We start from the raw sequence: 20040 nt of genomic DNA, 5'->3' as shown, positions 1-20040 counted from the left end.
GCTATAGAACGACCTATTTATGGACACCAAGTTCAAAGGATTCATTTATAACAAATATTGTCCCCCCCAGGCTCTTTCCACAGTCTAGTCTTGTTTGTATCCAGCTCCTATTGTTTATAGCGCCGCGCTGATAAAATGCGAGGCGTTTATTACACAGGGGAGACAAAAAGCACCAATAAAATTACACCAAATTGAACTGCACCAAACTTGTTACAGATGTCAAATTAAAAGCTCCACCTCTTATCTATAATGCGCCTCTGAGCCTGACAGTCTGCTGTGCCTTTATCCCCTCTTTGGACTTTCAAATCTCCATTTCTCTCCGAGCTTTGAGGGTGTGTGCTCTGACAGAATGTCAGGCAATTAAACAGTCATGGCTCATTGAGCTGGAGGTGGGCCCGCTCCTCCAGGCTGCTCTATAGGCAACAGAACAAAATGAATGCCGGCACTCCCGGCAATCCCTCTCACATTCTTTGACTCGCAAACTTAGCGGCAAATCCAGACAAGAAGGTCTTATCAAAGGACACTTTAAACTATTGTCAACATTCACAGGGCTGAGCAGTGCCACTGTCGGAGGTAATTATCCTGTGCCAGAATGTAAAGGAGGACAGTGTGTGGGACAACAAAGATTTACTCCCACAGGGAACCCAGCCGTGTCCTTGCTGTAAGATAAACACATAGATGCTGCCAGACTAATGACGACACGAGGTGGCTCCTGGAACAGACTAACACCTTTAATCTAAACCCTGCAATTAAGATATGCACTCACAGAAAGTTTCACCTATTCTTTACTTTATAGCAGGCCTTTCAAAGAGCTGTCTACTGGTCAAAACCTGCATTTGAACTTCACACCTTGGAGAATGACACCTTTACCTTCACAGATTTACCAAGAGACTTGCTCAATATCTGAGATACCCCTTCGAAACTATTACTAACAACGTATTGGGGTCCTGCAACACTGCCATGTTGAAGGTAAGAAGCAAAGACTGGGTTCATAAATAAAATAATGGCTGATCTTTTTTTCATAAAAGCCACCCACTGACCACCTGTTCAGTCGTAGCTTTAATGAGCCGCAAAGATGCATTTTATACACCAATCAAATAATAACATATGCAACCACAAGCGAATAAACAGGAAATATTTGCATCTAGGAGGCAGGTAAACCATCCTCCTGACGCAAGGAGAAAATATTGGTGTGATAACAATTTTAAGCCAAATCATGATCTTTTACAAATGTTTTTTTGTGCCTTATCCTAACCAGCGCACACGCTTAGTAACGTCACAAAATAAAATACAAATAACTCACCTGAAGAAACATAAAGTTGAAACGCATTGATGGTCTGCAAAAAGGTATACTAGCAACATGTATTACGGCATTTGGGTTGGAAGAAATATATGTTCATTGGTAAATATGATGAGAGGCGAATCATGTAGTGAAAATAAATATTCACCTCTGTTTATACCCCTTCCTTGCAGCCTTTTGGTGGCCAGCCCAAGACTTTCGGTGGCCCCTGCTGAAGGCTTCATTTGACCGAAGAATGGCCAAGTGACCAAAAACTGAAATAAAAGTCTTGTGGAAGGACTGGATTCTGGCACAATCACACTTATTCAGCGGCTTGTGATGATGCAGACCATCTTCTGTTCAATAAGCGTCATTCTACTTTACCATCAGCGACAAATTAAAATCCTTCATTCTCTCTTGAACAATGTCTGCAGTTAACCTTTTAAGCTCTTTTGAAATATCTTTTAGTTAGATCATCTCATGTGAACCAGCTACTTCAGCAGTAAGTGTGGACGCATCCACAGTAAATCCTGACAGCAGCGTGTTCTCTGTCCGTCTGTACGGCGGTTGTTTGAGGCGACGATGCCGAGAGAAGAACCTCAACAGGTGCACATCAAAATGGACAGGTATGCATTTTCCCCGAACTCTTACAGTGTGTCCTTGCCATGCCTTTGTATTCTTGCTCTTTGTAAAGCCGTGTCACACTGTTGGATGCTGGAGGAAGCTGCAGGAGTGAGCTCACGGCACACATGTGTGTGTCTGACACAAACAACCTCAAACAACATAATTCAACGTTAGCTGAACAAACCGCTGCCACCGTTTTAACGATATTTCCGTAAAATGACTCATCGCTCTCTCTCACGAAGGTTATTTTTCACTGAATACATTTGCATCTTTAGTCGATGATACTGAAGGACGAGCGAAACTCTACTACTGCGGTGGATTCACTGAGTGAAGCCAACAACTGTACTGCAGTCAATGCTCTTTTTTTTGGAGTACATAAACGAATGCTGCTGCTATCGTAACTCCAACCGGTCTTGACAAGCAAAAGTGCAACATAATCGTTTAAATAGATCTCCTAGGTTGTATCAAGCAGGCTGCACGGGAGGATAATTTCAGCAGCTGTTAAAGACCACAGTAAAGACAGTATATACAGCCGGTGTGCTGTTACTAATAGGAAACAGATTTATGTCACACACGTGCCTGTTGGGACTATAAAGGCCATGTGACATGTTGCTGTTTTTCTCTCTCTCTCTTTTCTTTTTTTTTTCCTAACATGCAATTTCATGATATTTTTTTGCGCGTGTGATATTACAAGAGACTAGAGTGAGACTGACAACATGAAACACGGGCTAATGACATGATTTGAACCAGAAACGTTGCGGTTTGCTTCTTAACCGCTCAACCAACAGGATGCCCCTGAGCTAATTATTTCATCGCGCAGCCCTACGGCTTAGTGAGGTTACGCCTCCCATGTTTACAGATGTGGCAGACGCTTTTTGTTTTTCTTTGACACTACTTTTCACAGCTCATTAACAGAAACCTAATCCGCAGAGAGTACATGAAAAAAAAAAAGAGAACACGGTTGTTTTTACATTCATTTGCTCTGCGATATTGAGGTGACTACAAACAGTATTGAGAGTTAATGACTTCAGTGTTTTTGCAGAAGATTATGATGTTAAAGTTGACATTTGACCTTTGACGTCTCTTAATAATATTATCCTATTAGACATTTGTGTAAAACTTGTCAAATTCAGCGAATTCATTCTCGAGCCAAAAATGTGTATTGTAAGGTCACATGTGGGCTGACCTTTGAGGACTGAATTCTAATCAGTGTGTACTTGAATCTAAGGGCAAATTTGAAGAAATATTTACCCTAAGCTGAACCCAAAGAAAAACAGGATTCACGCGTTCGTGACAACAGGATGGATGGATGGATGGATGGATGGATGGATGGATGGATGGATGGATGGATGTACGACGAAATGCACAACCTGAAAACATAATGAACTGAGATGCCCGGCGATGGATGTGAGCTGGACCGAGCCAAAACACACACCAAGCATTTTCTCCTGCTTTCCACGGACCAAACAGCCCTCATTACACCACATTACAGGCGCGTCGCGATTCACGGCTTCCTGCGGCCACTATGATCAGCGTGGCCCCCTCGAGTGCACGGATGCTGATAATGGACTTTTTCCGCTCAGGTACGCTGCACTAGTTATCATACGTCAAAAATAAGCTCCTGTCACCGAGCTCCGTCTTGTGAGATTCTCAGAGTGGGCTAATTGCCCGGTTATTCATGAGAGGTCTGGAGCCCCCTCTTCAATGTACCATCAGAGCAGGTGCTGGTTTGCAACACCCCCACACCCTCACCGCCGCCGACTCTTCACAGCTCTCCTTTCTGCCAGCTATGACGGAGCAGGTCACCCGCTGATTGGCCGGCTTGCTCGAGGAGTTGACTCCATTAGCTACGGCAATGAGGGTCTTGGATGGGGAAGTGTCTAGAATAGATATGATGGTTGATGCGGGTCTGTGTTGGATCTCCTGAGAGGAAGCTGAGGGCGCTGTGGCTCTTGTTCAACGCTACTGTAAAATAGTGTTTTTAACAGGTGATGCTTTGATGCTATAATAAACCACGCTGACCATAACCACGGTCCGAAGATTTCCTACGTTGATGAATCAAAAAACAAAATGCTCAGTCATGGCGGATTTAATGCGACCAGCTGACACCGACTCTCAGATGAAAATGAGACCATGACTGAGACTTAACACACCAACTGCTGCATACCACTGGGATTTACAGGTCCCACTGCTGGCTGACTGCAAATCTCCAATGCTTGGAACACAATCCAATGCATCCCCCAACCATACAATATTCAAACATCCTGTTTCGCTTCCACACAAAGTACATAAAACAGTTTCAAGCAATAGACCAGGCACAAACAGGGAGAATGAGTATAAAATGTTGAACCTTACACTGTGTTGCATTGCATTCCAAACAATCCTCTGGTTCGCAGCATAAAGGCAGGGAAAACAGAAAGTCTTAATTAATTCAGCGTAGGTGGAAGAAATCGTTGATGGACATATGGTATAAAAACTAAAAAAGGCAGCTGCTGTATGGAAAACATCAAAAATTGAGTGCAGAATTAATTAGATTGGGAGGAGAAGAAAAAAAAAAAATAATAATTAGCGTTGAATAAAACAAATAAGTCATTTATTGCTGTGGGATTCCAAAAAAGCCAGATGGCAAGAAAGTGCTGCTTTCCCAAATTATGTATTCATTAAGTAAATAACCCATTATTAACCTGACACAATGCAGAGAGACACTTGATTCAGCGTGATTTAGACATGGTGGGTGAAGCTGCCGTTCCACTACACTGATTTAATAAACGTGGTGCTTTTCAAGGGTCAATAAAGAAATACCATTTTTCTTGGTTTCTGACTGAAATAGCTCTAAACACCGGCATAACTGAGACACAATTTAAAAGGATTCAGAGGGGAGCAAGGAAGGGCACTGCGGCTGCAGAGGTAATCCGTGATGAGAACTGTCTCTCAGCTGAATTGGTCTGTCAGCTCCGTGTTAACCTTTACCCTGATGCAGCATTTTAGGTTTCAAGGTTGTTTGGGATGGAAATCCGCGTATCAAGATCCAATCCAACAAACATGCAGCTAATCTGATCGAAAATAAAGGTGTGCTTTACAGCAAACAATTGATATGGTCAGCCTCGCAGAATCTATCCATCAATTCTTACAACCCTCCCTTTTCTGTTTGCCAAGCACACAGAGATGAGAAGGGCACCCTAACGCGGCTCGCCACACCTTCCCACTGCCCTCTCGGGGTAAGGCTGTTGATTCGTTAACAAACACGGATCGATAGAGGGGGCCTGAATGGAGGACAAGTACAAAGAATTAATTTCCGGCTCCAGGGGCTTACGGTGGCAAATCACCAGCTTTAATCAACAGTGTCAAGTCAGAAAGACAAATGATGTTTACACTGATGCAGTGTCTCGCCTGAAAGCAGCAGCGCTGGCTCTGTCTCCTTACCAGTCTGTCTAGGCTTGTGCCAGCTGCAGTGGTAGGCCGCTCCTCTGGGCTGTACGGCCTGAAGCGAGCGTTGAACACATCCGAAACGCCGCGGGTAGACCTAGTCATTCCTGCGGGCTTCGGCTGGCCGCAGCCTTGAAAAACCTGCAATTAGAAGAACATGGGCACCCAATTGTCAGGGGTTGAAATTACTCTGGATGCAGAAAATAGGGAAAACATGGTGTGTTTTGTTAAGGTCCTGTAAAGCGTTCACCCCACATTACCAGCGTGACAGTGCTCTACGTCAAGTCGAGGTAACCACGTTGATAGGTGATTCAACTAGGAGCTGTGACCGATGCTATTTAGGATGACAGAGTTACGTTTTTACGGGGTTTGGGAAAAAGACCACATATACTTAAACCATAAACAAAACTGCATCTGGAGCATGGGAAAGCCAACTGAGCATTTAGCTTGAATGAGAACTGGCATCCAAAGCTGTGTAGGCTGAAAAAAAGTCTTCACAACCACCTACATTTTTTTTTTTTTTTCCCCCTTTCTGACTACAATTTTGTGGGGAGAGAAAAATGCAGTAAAACACAGGAAACACATTAACTACTGTTAGTTGAACTAAGATTATCTGACCAAATTGAAACATATAATTCAAATGAAGGCCTAAACTTGGACATAATTAGAACGTGTCGCGCTGCACACCTTCGACAGCCCAGTACGCCTCGAGGCGAGCTCCCCTCAGGGTTTCTTTACAGTTCTGGACTTCAGCAACTTCTCAACTGTTACTTTCGTTTTTCTGGGCATACACCTAATTGACATACCCTGTAGGAGACCTGGGCACTGTTATCTTGCATATTCATGATGGCCTCTGAGATCTTGACATCAATAGGCTCCATGACAGATTCAATGTTGAAAGGTCCCTCCAGCCTCTGTGCCACCATCAGCATGGCGTCTGTCACAACAGTGGGGAGAAGAAAAAAAAAAGGGGGGAGCGGGGAGGAGAAGCAGAGGTGCAAAGAGACACATATTTAGCTGGTAAACACAATTTTCACAGGTGTAAAAATAGCCTTATTTTCATGGAGACATATTCTGCTCATTTTCAGGCTCATCATTTTATTTTGGGTGACTACTAGAATTGGTTAACATGCTATTACGTTCAAAAAACACAATGGTTTTCCCACAGTGTCCAGTGCTGCAGCTCTGTGCTCTCCCTCGGTCTGAAACACTCTGTTGTAATCTCCTTTCTCTTTGAGGCAAACATCCAGCCTGATCTGATTGGTCAGCCCGCACACGCCTGACCCAGCACGGCTAACAAAAGCACAGAGCAGCTGTGCCAAATCAATTTCTCATGTGCCAAACGGGCTGCTTGGCCTAGATTATGAAAATGTGTGACATGGTGACGTAGTGTGATGTCACAAAGTCACGGAATTAAAGGCGGGACAAGACTGATGAGGCCTTCCGTGAGCATATTTCTTCCGTGGGAGAGAGGAGCTTCTGTTGATTTTGACTTTTATTCATCTTTCAAGATCTTTACATGCACAGGAACATACACAACACTGAAGGAAAGCAAAAAAAAAGAAGAATAGTAGGTCTCCTTCCATCTAACCAGGAATTGATTGCATAGAGTAACTGACCACCTATATATCATTTGGTATTTTGACAAGAAAATACAACATATGCAAGCATATTCGGATTTGATTACACATTAGGAGGATGTAATGAAAAAAAAATAACCGTAACAAACAGCCACTTCAAGCTGCTTTCACTCATGTCCTTGGATACATTTCTAGTGTGTCACATCTCACTCCACTCATGCACATTGTTTCTATATTTGCTTGTACTTTTTGTTTGTATCTGCTGGTGTTTTACATGATTGCTTGCTTCTTGTCGACACAGGTCTTTTGTATACGCTTGTGTTTGTCGTATATTTATGAAGCGCCCTGCGAAATGCAATGCATAAGTTGTCAAGCTGGTGAATACGTTTTCCTTATTTGTGTCTGTTTTCTCTCGTTGCTTGTGTTTTCTTAAGTTGCTGTGTGTCAGGCTCTGTCAGCTCGCAGATTCTGCAGAGGAGCAAAGAGACAAGTGGGTTCATTTCCACAGCAGGCTTCCATTTATCTGGATTTATACCCATCCGATTAGTAAAAAAATCAGTTCGCTGAAAACAGACTCGTCACCAATTAATTTGATAAATGTTTGAGCAAATTCTCACGTGAAAAAACGAATTGGTTCCAGGTTCTAAGATGTGATGATATACTGGGCTTTATCTGAATATGTTTGGCTGTTGGTTGGATAAAACAAGCAACCTGGAGAGGTCACATGGGCTCAGAGAAATCACTACTTCCTGACATTTAAAAGACTAATGAATCAATACATTAAAACAAACCAATAATGAATTGTTAGCTCCTTATGCAACGTTTCACCAAAGGTCATAGTCTCAAGCAGCAAACTGACGCGTGCTGCTTTCTGATTACTACACAGCATTGTCAATTACCTCCTCCCTCTCCTCACACTCCAGCAACACACAATTATGAAGACACTTATGAAGCATGAACGCTTCTTGGGGCAAACTCAATTTTTATGCAGATCAACTCAATCAAGTCGACAAAATTTGGTTATGCAGCGTGCATCAAAAACCGCTGATGAGTCATTGATTCGATAGAACTTTTGAAAAGCCAAGCATGTATTTACATCCTCTGCGGGAAATGAACACTATAAGGTCAGCGGCTCATTAATGTCCTTGTGCGAGCACGAGCCAGAAGGCCTTGTCGAACATGAGGCACTTAACATTATCACCTCCAAATAATCAGTTTTTGCTTTCATCACTTTCAATTAACTAGGTAGATCCTCTCGCGTAAAGAAGCAGCGTTCAAAATATTTCATATTTCCAGCTGTAGTGGTTCAGATTTCACTCAAACTAGTTAGGAAACAGCTGTTACCCTTTAGAGGCTAAGTGAGTTAATTGATATTGCCACGAATTGGCGCTTAAGTGCTCTCAGCCCTAATGTGTCTCTGTAATGGCAGTTCTGCATTTGACTGACATGCCATGGGGGGAGCTGGACATCACCAAACCACTAACTCATAAATAACCGAGCGAGACCCGGATCTGGAGACAGCACTTAGGCAGTCCGTCAGGAGAGGTTTCTCCATCCACAGACCTCCCAGGACAAGACCTCACCGGCAGGCTGTTGTAATGACTCTTCAATTACCTCCTGACTAAACAAGGCCGCGCTGTAATTTGGAGGCTACAAAATCAATGGCTCCTCACATGATCATGATGGTTTATTAAACTGCACTTAAATGAAATACGCATCATGTTGTTTTTTAGCAATACTTACATGCTGCGTATGGCTTGCTGTTCACACCATCCTACTAAACACAACCAATTTTTATTGCCTAAACCTAACCGAGGTTTAATCCTCACCAAGCTGTGACTGAGAGCTGAGAATATCTTTTTGAACACCTGAGCATGATTAACTCACTTTGTCTAAAAGTGAAATTCCATAAAACAAAACTTTGATTTACATGCCGGATGCAAATTCTAGTCTCCCGAGCAGGATCCATTAATCCTGGAACAACTTACTGTGTGGAATGTAATGTGCATTTTTATACTATATAACGCCTACCTCTCCTAAATGCTTTCTGGCAGAATGCAGATTATCATTTTCCATGAGAACAGACATGAGATCAAATACACAAATCTTTGAGTGCACCCAGAGCACAGGCTGAGACTGTCACAGAGCTCCCTGAGGCATGCAGTGCAATGTCCTGCAAATACACGCCCATCCGGGGTGAAGTACCAGGTTTTTGAAGTAAGCCATTATAATTGATTCCTAAACTGTGACAGCACAGATAATATTCAAGAGAACAGAACACAAAGTGTTGAATGAAACTGTGTAAAAAAAAACCAAAACATATTTGTGAATATGAATTGATAAAATCCCCCAGAATCGAATGTTAAATGGGAAAATAGGAGGCAAATAGTGTACGTGACAGAAAAAAAAAGAAAAAAAAAAAACGAAATTAATCCTGCTTTCTTTGATAGCGGGCCTGTCCAGCTCATTCTTCGGGGACCTGTGATCACTAATGGCAGAGGAAAAGAGCTGAGAAACATTAGCTCAGCTCTGGCTCCATTTCCTCTCCAATTATGTTGAAGTCTGAGCCTTTGAAGAGCTCTTCTGTTTGTTTACACTGTGGACTGCAAATAGCCTGTGATGCTCACCGAGATTTTAATATACAGACTGTATCAGTGCCAACTAGTAGCACTTCAGTTGCACTGCTGTGCAACCATATGGTCTAAGTGTGGATGACACTTGCACTAGCAGAACAATGAAGCAAAAACAAAAAAAAAAACATATAGATAATTGCTAGCATTGCCTATTAGCTTTGATGCTAATCAGTTGCCATAATGTGCCTCTTGACACAATTGCGGCTGAAGACTTTCTTTTTGTGTTCTTTTCACTGCCATACAGCCTGCTATTTAATCTGTTTGGGATGTAAATGCATTCAGCTGCCTCAGGTATGTCTCTTTACTTTATGACAAACACACACATAAAAAAAAATAAAATAATAAAAATCAGAATTCAAACGTAAATACTGAAATTTAGGTCAGGGGAGCCAACTGGGAACAACTCATACTTTATAATAAGAGAAAAAAAACCCGAGTGCCTCTAGCATCCGAGACGACGGCAATCTTTCCCAACAATGGTGACTTATCTGCAACTTATCAGATGGGCTCGACAAACAGGGGGAGCTGGGATCTTTGTCTTCATATATAACTGAGGGAAAGCAGATGGAGACGAAGGGGAAAGAGGAAGATGAGAGCAGGGAGAAGGAGAAGTGGTGCTGATTGGGTTGTGTCAGGCCAGGGTTTGTCCCCGAGGAAGTGGGGGGGGGGCTCCTGCATGTGGAAAAACTCTACCTACATGGAGAATTAATGACTCTCATTTATGAGGAGTGCATGAAGTCCAGTCCGCTGTGGCATGGCTGCCACTTCTGAGCCAAATTTTCCCCTGCATCAACTGAGATAGGCCATCGGCCAGCCGGAGGAAATCTTTTTATCATCACGACACAGCCATGCAAATAGACACATCTTGTCCTGTTCTGAGACGACAGGGTTTTAAAACAACAACTGAGACTTGTGTCTTAGCTACTGGATATAGACATGTAAAACTAAATGACACAATGCCACGAAAAAACCCACAGCGTGATCCCATGTGGTTTAGTTTCATACTGGAGGTTAATGTTTCAGTTTGTGATGGGAAACATGCTTATTTGCGCTGTCTTGCTAAACAGCTGGGAAAAAAAAAAAAAATCTGAGGAGGTAATATTACTCTGGGCTCTGCCTCTTTATCGAGATTGATGTCCACTTAAATTCAGGCTATGTCAGCCAGCGGCAACCTCCAGCAGACAAGGACAAATAAGGAAAGTGAACAGGGCCATCTATGGCTCTTTGCCTGTGAAAAGCTCCGGAGAATGAAAAATGGCTCTAGTGTAATTTGGATTCTGTAAAGCATTGCTCATCTGTGGTTCAGTCAACCAACGAATGGTGCCGTATGAAACGGTATAGAAATGTTAAAAAAAAAAAAAAAAAAAAATGCATGTTGTTCCCTGGTCATACTTTGTCCTGATGAAAAAGTCCTTGAACAAACACATTTGTGCACACACATACATTGGTACGCATGCACATGCTTTCACATTAAAATAAGAAGGAAAATAAGCTTCCACTGTCAAAGTATTAACAACAATGAGACAGACACAGCCCACTCAATTCATTTTTCAAACCCTTAAAAGCTTTTCAAAAGGATAATTTCTTTTTCTGTAAAAAACTTTATATCGAAAGTCAATTTCTCGAGAGAGAACGGTACAATGCTTGTCTACTTCCTTAAACTCAAGTGACTTGATGACGACATTCACAGAAAAGGTCAATATACTGTACATGAGAAGCATTCTCATGATGCAAGTATTAAAAAGAGCACATCATGACTGTAAAATAAGAAAAAAAATAGAAATATACAAGAGTATTTCCACAAGATGGACGATAACAATATGCTATAGATGTGTAGCCCTGCATGAGAACATGTTCTCTGTTGGGAAATGCCCCTTACCTCAAACTTACAGATGAATATTGAACTGAAAGATCCCTATTTAACAGGTGCTGCTCTGGTCGACATCCATATCACATCCACAAGAAAAAATAATTGGAATCTTGGACAGGTGTTGCTCACAGTAGCCGAGAGAATGCAGCTTATCGCTGTAAATGCAGTCTATTGAGGTGGAGGCAGAAGGTTTTCACCATAGCGACATCGATGTGTGCATGGCACTGCCGGTCTGTCAGTCACTGGACCACTGTTGTCAAGGCTGAAATATCTGAGATGGATTGGCGTGAAATTTGCTACAAACATTCATGTTCTTCCCGACCTTTTTTCAATTTTTTTTCCCTTGGAGGGCTAAAACTGAAACTCCGTGGTGGGCCAATGACTAAAGGCAAACACAGATTTTAGTATATTGTATTATCAAAATGCAAAATGGTGGGTCTGCTAGAATCACAGGGAATCTTACACATATGAAGCATTTTACCTCCCAAAATAAAAATAATAATTAAATAGTCGTCAAGTTTGTAGATTCATGTTATATATTGATTAATTACATTGATCACAAATATTTATTTTATTTCTCAGTTGGTCTGCCAATCTCATTTGATACATATATTCATGGGTAAATACTTACAGACCGAAAAACTTGTTTTAAGAAACATCAATATACATCATTGCTATCAAATCACTTCCACCTTGCTATGCTGAAACATCTCTGATCTCAAGCAGTTTGATTTAACAACCAGCATCTTCCACTTATTTCAAACCTTTGAACGCCCATCAGAGCCTACTGAACCAACTTGTTTCAAGATTTCCTGCCAACTAGAAATATCTTGCTGCATGGACAGACAATCTCACTACTATTAGGTCATTTTCTCCTTCAACCCTGTGCTTATTTCTTATATTACAGGCTTCCTTTTTCTGCAGTGCAGCTGCACTCTGTGTTTATTACAAGTGTAAGCCCGCCGTTACGTAACCCACTGGTTTGTGGACTGCCATTTTAAAGCCTGGAAGTTTTTCATTACAGCCGTCACCATTTTGATTTTTCCAGGGCCATATGGCCATATTTGGACGCGATGCTGTAGGTGAGAAGGATGCTGAGTGGATCTGATAAGAGCATGTGAGCTGAGCGGAATTCTAGCAGGGAACGAGAGTGGGCGGAGCTTGGATGGAGCACAAAGCACTTTTTTTTCAAAAGCTGTAGTGTTAACTTACCTCCCGCTCCATTTTTGCTCTGGTACCGCTCGCATCATGAGTCCGAAGCTCGCCAGACCCAGAACGCATCTGAATGTATCTTGAAATAAATTGTTTCTACTTGGAAAATGTGGTTTTGGCAGGTCATTTTTTGTGGATGCAAGGCTACAGTCTAAGCTGAAATCAAAATACAAAGCAAAGTGGTAAGCTGTGAGCGAGTGATAATGAGCGAAAATGGCCTGGAGCAGCTATGAGTGTGGGGAACTAACAGCTCAGAGACCGAAGAAGAGAAACTTCCACTGCTTCACTCTGCTCACACTTCCTCCAGCCCCCTGCTGGCCATTAGAAAGAATGCAGGTTTAGACAACTTATACACTGGCTTCACTTCTCAGACCCACAAATCCCATCCACTATGTCCACTACTGTCCATGGCTTACTGCTAATTAGCTAATGCTAGCATCCTACACCACTTATCACTCCTTTTCCATCGTTACTGCACAAATTAGCAATGAGGTGAGTACACGACATATACTGGAGTAATGCTGAAGCTGTACTGTACTTAGTCATTGACTAAGCAGCATTATCTAATGGAGTGAAGCATTCAAAAGTGGATTGTGTGTTTTTTATGGTGTTGCAGATGTCATGGAATTTTTCGCCTATGAATGTTGACACCAGTGTTTCAACTATCTTGCTCACAAATATGTTAAAGATGTCCTTTGCCCCCCAACGAGCATCCTTGTTTGACTAAAAGCAACATGTTACAGAGCAAATCACCTCCACCTAACTCTGATATGATCCAGATACAAAGACAATGGAGCCGCTCTGAGTGAAGACAATGATAGGCCCCGCTGCTCATGAAGACACCAGAGAGAACAATTTCTCTCTCTCCACAAAAATGTTCTCTCTTTGTGCAGATTTGTAATTGCACAGGTGGGAAGTGAATCTGTAATTAGACCCACTCAGCCACATCCTCACGCAGCAGTGAGTGATTAGGAAAGCGGGGAACTATAAAACAATAAAACAAAATGGAAATTAATGTTGTCGCTACAGATGCCTCTGCACATAAAACAGAGTGAGAGGAGCACAATGCTCACCCTTTGCTGCCTCGCGAAGGAGCGCAATATGTTCTGTAATATTTGTCTGACTTTTGCAGACGGATGACGCAAAAGGGTGGCACAGGCCAGATCCGTAATCTGCCAGATATATCTCCTGTGTGTGTGGAAGGTATATGTTGTAATGTAATATCCTCAGCAGTCAGTTTTCTCAATAATATCGCAAACATCTATTTATTTTTTGTTTCTATTCCATCAGACCACACTAGCTGGACTCAAAAGATATTCAAAAGTCATTTTCCTAACTCAAGACTTTATTAAAAAATTAAGCGAAAACCTGCAAGAGCACTAGTTTTATCGTGCAAAAGTCTGTGTTTGTGTTCTTTGCTTAGTGTTGCCGGGCCAAGAAGCCTCATATTAGCTTCTGAATTTAAATTCCCACTATAGTGCATTTTGGCATTTTTATTGCTAAAAATGTCCTATCATGATAATCATTTCCTGACAATGTTGATTAGCCACAATGTTAAAAATATACATACAAAATACAAAAAAAAAAATACTGTAATGACTATAGTTGAATCTGAGAGTCATATGCTAGTAGTGTGGCTTCTTTGACTAATACAAGGGTGTGTAGTGTGTGTGTGTGTGTGTGTGGTTCAGTTAAAAAGAGAGTGAGGCAGGTGATAGCGACCGGAGCTGGACCCAAGATCAATACTGCTCTCATCTCTGTCTGTTTAATATAAGCTACACGGGAAAAATCCCACCGCAAGAACAACAACAACAACAAAAAGAAAATACAGATCCAAGGTGTTTCTACTTGTAATAAGCATTTATTATTAATAATTTAGTTTAATAGGATGGTTCGACCTATGCAACGTTTCTGCTGCATGTATTTATGTACTGTGTAGCTTTGTAAGCATCTCAGACTGAGTAAATTCAAGCTGGCATTTTCTTTAGTCTGTGGCCCAACAAGTAAATCAGGTCCCCAATGTAACATTAGTGAGTGTTGATATAAATGAGATATGAAAGCATCAGACGTGCATTTTGGATCAATTAGATGTACATACTTTGAAATTAATTCATGAAAAAAGACAATTAAATTGCATGTATACTAGCTGGTGATGCTGGGGTTATCTACTCAGAAGTTATTGTGAACAAACACTATGATTGATGCTATATCTTGTTTGAGACAAGTTACCAGGCAACCAACGGGGGCTGTGGTTTCGTCCCCATCTTTTTACAGTAGAAGGGATTGCTTGATACAGCAAAAACTTGTTGACGATTGCTTACTTACACATCCAGACGTTACGGAGACACATTGTGCCTGGCAAATAAGTAAGTAAGTAAGTCCAATAGTCATCCCTCTTGTAGCTCTGTTTCGGTCTCCACCAGCTCCAGAGGTGAAATGGATGCTGAATTTCTAATGTTTCAGTGTCTATCCAAAATGTTTTCTTTTGAAAGACTTAAAGGTCACTTTTTATGAGGACAAATCTTAAAAAAAAAAGAATATCTCTACAGAGCTTGATGAAAGGTGCACAATAACAGTATCTCTTTCCCTAGACACATTATTATGATTGTGAATAAGTAACTTAAAAAAATGTTGTCACGTCCAAAACAATTGTCTTGTTCACCTCTGTGTAACTACTATCATAATAGTTGTAAGAATTCTGCCAGTTGTTTCCAGCCTCTAACAAGGCTTGTGAGCCAACAGAGCCAAGAGAGTCTTGGTAGTGGCCAATTTGTGGCTTTTTTAAAATTTATTTATCTTTTTTAAATGGCTGAATTCTACAGTGTGTGCCACATCAATGCTAGCTAGCTATTGTGAGCAATGTTAGAGAGCGTAGCAATGTTAACATTAGTCAGCTAGCGTTAGCAATGTTTCGTAGTGCAACAAACAGCAGGTGGCACGGCAGATGATACAAACAACAGCAGTGCTGAAACGTTTATGCAGTGGAAGGTGGAAGATGAAATGCCAGGTTTAGCGGCTGAATGTTATCTGTAACACCTTTAAAAACAGGACAGATTTTTGACACAATTTCTTTGGCTTTTTTATTTGATACTAGAATAATTGTACCTATTTGTTGAGGTGGATATTTATTTATTATTTTATTTTTTTTGCAGTGCAGCTTTGTATTTTCTGCCCACGGGTGGCGAAACAAGCCACAAAGATTAGATAGTACAAACAACCATTATAAATCCATTTAACTCCAGAGGCGCAGGTAAAATGGCTTTTAGGCACCACTGTTCTAGTCCTCGCTGTTCAAAATTATCTATCCACTGTATTGAAACTCAGACCTCACACATGAAGGAAAAACAAAAAGAGAACAGGGGATGCAGCCAGTTTGCAGATACACTTGACATTCATTTTCTTTTGACAGTATGTCAGAAATTGGACCCCACACAAGGTGATGACGATAGCTAGCTGTCAGACGTTTAAATATTCCATTAAACTTAATTTCTTTACCTGTGGGTGTTGCAGGTTTGCAAAGCTGAAATGCCAACCAAAAATGAAAAGACCTGTGGCTGCATTCTGCTGCTGGTGAGAGCTCAAGCACTCTGATTTCAAATCTACCGTAGCTTTGATTGCACAATCAGGTGTGTGATTAGGTGCACATCGGATGCCAAGAGGCCATTGCCTCGGAGGCCGTCTAATAAATCGTTGATACAGAATGCACAGAAGGCACAGAGGCTCATGAAGATATCTGTCTGCTAGTCAATGGTTATTTCAAATAATAAGTCCAAGCATTTCATGAAAAACTAAGACAGCAATCACCAGCAAAAAAGTACAAAAAAGAAAGGCTCCAGATTTATAAATACCGCACAACAGATGCAGCATTTACACCAGGAGATTAAGCAGTGATCAAATGTGGCTTAAGGCCAAATTTATAAGACATTTGATTTATGAAATTCAGTAAGAGCAAACAATTGTCACCTTCTCTGTTATCTGTGTGTCATAGGATAATAACTGAAAACCTTTTTCAATACAAACCATTACTTACAGCAATGGTTATGATACATTTAAATCAATGTAATTAAGCAGAGATGCTTGTGCTTTGATTTGATATCTTATTTTCATGACATTTGATACTTCTACTCAAGTGCATTGACAGGGGGGAAGATTACATTTTTGCATCAAAATTATCTGACAGCTGGAGTTGCTAGTTTTTTTTTTTTAGGATTTCTGCATATAAAACAGCGCTATAAAATGGTACACTTTGTTGCAAATTAAATTACCCAGCAGTATATACAATTATAACTGAAGTGATTCGTCAATTAACTGATTAGCTGATTGAATGAAAATTAACAGATGTTTTGTTTTTTTGTTTTTTTTTGTTATTTTTTAAATGCATACTGTACACGTCAAAGATTTCTTGGCTGTGGCTTCATAAATGTGAGGAGCTGCTGCTTTTTTCTTAAAATTCACACAACAATTTAAAGGCATCTATACTGAGGTTTGTACTATAGGTTGTGTTGATGAACTGTCATTCATCTGACCAGCTCTGGTGACGAAGGACACTGATCATAATAATCATTAGTTGCAGTCCTCTACAACATAGTTAGGACTAGCTCTACCTCAGCCAACGATAACAAAAAAAATGCTGTTTACACATTAATGCATTGGTATCACATATAATGGCTACACACTAATAAGGTGGTTTTTTAACAGTACTTTCACTTTAAGTACACGTTATGCTTACTGTTACCTAAAACGGCAATATAGACATTTTCTGTTTGCTTTCACATGTCATTATCAAGTAAATGGTGATTGCACAACGTGGTAGCTTTGGAATAACATCTGCGTGTGGAGTGGTTCTCTATAAAACCTCACTTTCACTGTGCTGTTCTGTCTGCCACCGGGCATGAAATCTCCCAGGAAAATTAAGCTGACTGGTGATCAAGTCAGGCTGGCAGCCTCTGAACATTTCTATCTCCTTTCACGTCTCCATTATGGACTAAATGAATGAATAAAAAAAAGGCATGTTTTTGTCCCGTTGGCTGTTTGTAGTTGCTACTCCGAGGTAAACACTGCCAACAGTTATACCAGTTGGAATTGCTAGGAAGAGAACGTGTTAGTTTCCATTTTAAGCAACATTAAGAAAGCAGGGCTTTGATTTGTAAGGACGTGTTGTATTTGTACTTTTTCTTAGATCGCTATATTTTCTCCACTGCTGATTATTTCATTTGGTGAGCTGCTGTTACAGGAGATGGTGGCTCTTTGTGCGGTGATTTTATGTTATTTTTTTCTGCTTTGCTTCCTGCTTTTGTTTCGGTTCTGTGTGCTCTGAGGTGCCTCTCACAGCCCATCTAATCCCAGTTTAAACACTCTGGTCTACTTTCTACTGGCTGCCAGATTGTTCTTATTCATCGCTGTGGCAATTAGGGCTAAAAGACTCGTGCGACCACTTGTGACTTTTTGCTCCTGCGACTCTTTGTTGACTCAATTGTTGAAATCTCCTCGTTATTCCTAGAGCCCGTGCGACCTCCGAGCTCCAGCTCCACAGCCTCCTCCACCTTCTGACGCAAGACAAACTCCTCTGTGCCTCTAGCTTCCCCGAGCCTCAGCTACACCACCCGCTGTGCCACTCGCAGGAGCCATCATCTACAGCCCTTTCTCCTGAGCAAACCAATGCATTCCTTTAAACCTTTCCCCTGTCTCGGTGTTTGCTTTCAGGTCCAGAATACCAACCTACAAATCACAACAGCTGTCACTATTAACAGAAGCTCTATATGCTATTATATTACACAAGCACCCAACAGAATAGAAGTTTTAGCTCGTTCAATGCACTTGCTCTCTCACTCGCCCACTCATGCACCCTCTGTCTCTCTCTTCCTTTTGTAGATGGTTCAATCTATTTTAAACATGAACTCTGCTGAATTCAATTATGCTTAGTAGAATTGCCTGGTCACTATATTCTGACTCACATTCAGCCCTCGTCCGGGAGAAGGGTCGTGGAGCCAGGTTGGATGAAGTGCGATGTGAAAGGGAGCATCAGCTCACCTCTCTGGTCCAAGTGTTAAGATGTGAGATATATCAGCGTGTTCACGCACGCTGATAAAAGCCTGAAATAAAAAATATATATATTCACGTCTATTTGCGTGGTCTGACTTTGAGCCATTGGCTGTCCGCTCACACATGGTGTGTTAGGCAAAGATTTTTTTTTCTACCCGATATTTTATTTATGAGGATTTTTTTTTTTTTTTTTTTTTTTTTTTTAACAAAGCAAAGGATACGTTGCTGGCTTGAATTTTCATAAACAGCGAGGTTGTGGCTGGCTCCAGTTACCAAGTGAAACAAATCACCTAATTAAAAAGAAATGAGCAGATAGAATGGATGCAGATCACTTCCAATGTGGTGACACGTCTCTCTGGAGAGAACAACAACAACAGCCTGTAAACACCGGTGCAACAGGACTGCGAATAAAGCGGTGGCAGTGTCAACCAGTTCACTTATAAATTACTTAAAGTCGCACTGTGCACATTGTGAATGTGCGGGAGGGAAAAGCTCCATCACAGGTGTCGACTACCTGTCAGTGCGAAAAAAAATGGTAATGACACGTGGGGTGTAAACTGCTGTGGACGATATTCATCACCGCAGCATGCGACTGATATTCAAATGACCGGAGAGGAACGTTTTTTTGCAGGCAGCCTGATAAATAACATCAAAAATGGTTAAAAACAGCCCGCTTCTGAACATTCTCCAACAAAAAAAACAACCAACCAGAATGAGCTTTTAAACAACACAAAGTCAAGTAAACACTGTCAGAGTGATCGTAGTAAAACAGATATCCGGTGATTTATGCAGACAGCGTGATGCTCCATATATCCCAGAGGACTCGGCGCGTGGGTTGTGATTATGATCAGCGTGGAGATTCTCAGGTGCGGGAAAACAGACTGACAGCTGTTCATCAGTCTTTTCATGCTTCGCTTAATTCACGTAATTAAAACCTAATCCCACTCTTAATCTCGTCAAATTGCACATGGGCGACTTTTTTTTTTTTTTTTTTTAAACACCTGTTTATCTGCAGAGGCAAAGCAGCATTTACTACACACAAATCTCTACAAAAGAAATCTGATATTCACAGCGGATTTATGGCAGGAAGGCATATGATATACTGCTTAAAAACACACTGTAATCAGCAGCTGTTTCAGTAATTAACGCCCTGAGCGAGTCTTGTCTTCGAAAGCAGAACGAGGAGAGGTCAGCAAGGATTTGTCCTCCGGTGGGAACAAACGGATTTAAGGCTGGCTGTACGCAGCAGAGCCTGTTTAATCTACTGTATGATTTATTCAGATTTGATTTGTACAGTGCAACATTAAGGAAGAAGCGCTGATTACACACTGACATTTTAGCTCTGTTTCGTGAAACTATAGCTGCTGCGTGTCA

The 20040-nt window shown here is 41.3% G+C and overlaps 1 protein-coding gene across 2 annotated transcripts in view; it reads right to left on the bottom strand.

Moving 5' to 3' along the window:
- Window positions 1-20040, bottom strand: part of LOC119026499 (glypican-6-like) — a 105125-nt gene that overhangs the window by 27336 nt on the left and 57749 nt on the right. The window contains exons 5-7 of one of the 2 annotated variants that reach the window (XM_037110942.1): window positions 6136-6266; window positions 5327-5470; window positions 4259-4288 (exon numbers count right to left, since the gene is read on the bottom strand). In XM_037110942.1, coding sequence (XP_036966837.1) covers window positions 4259-4288; window positions 5327-5470; window positions 6136-6266 — 305 coding nt within the window. The remainder of the gene's footprint in view (window positions 1-4258; window positions 4289-5326; window positions 5471-6135; window positions 6267-20040) is intronic. The other variant, XM_037110943.1, reaches the window with a different exon arrangement.

Source organism: Acanthopagrus latus, chromosome 9 (assembly GCF_904848185.1).
Source record: "Acanthopagrus latus isolate v.2019 chromosome 9, fAcaLat1.1, whole genome shotgun sequence".
Taxonomy (NCBI): Eukaryota; Metazoa; Chordata; class Actinopteri; order Spariformes; family Sparidae; genus Acanthopagrus; species Acanthopagrus latus.
This window is presented reverse-complemented; position numbering and strand designations above follow the sequence as displayed.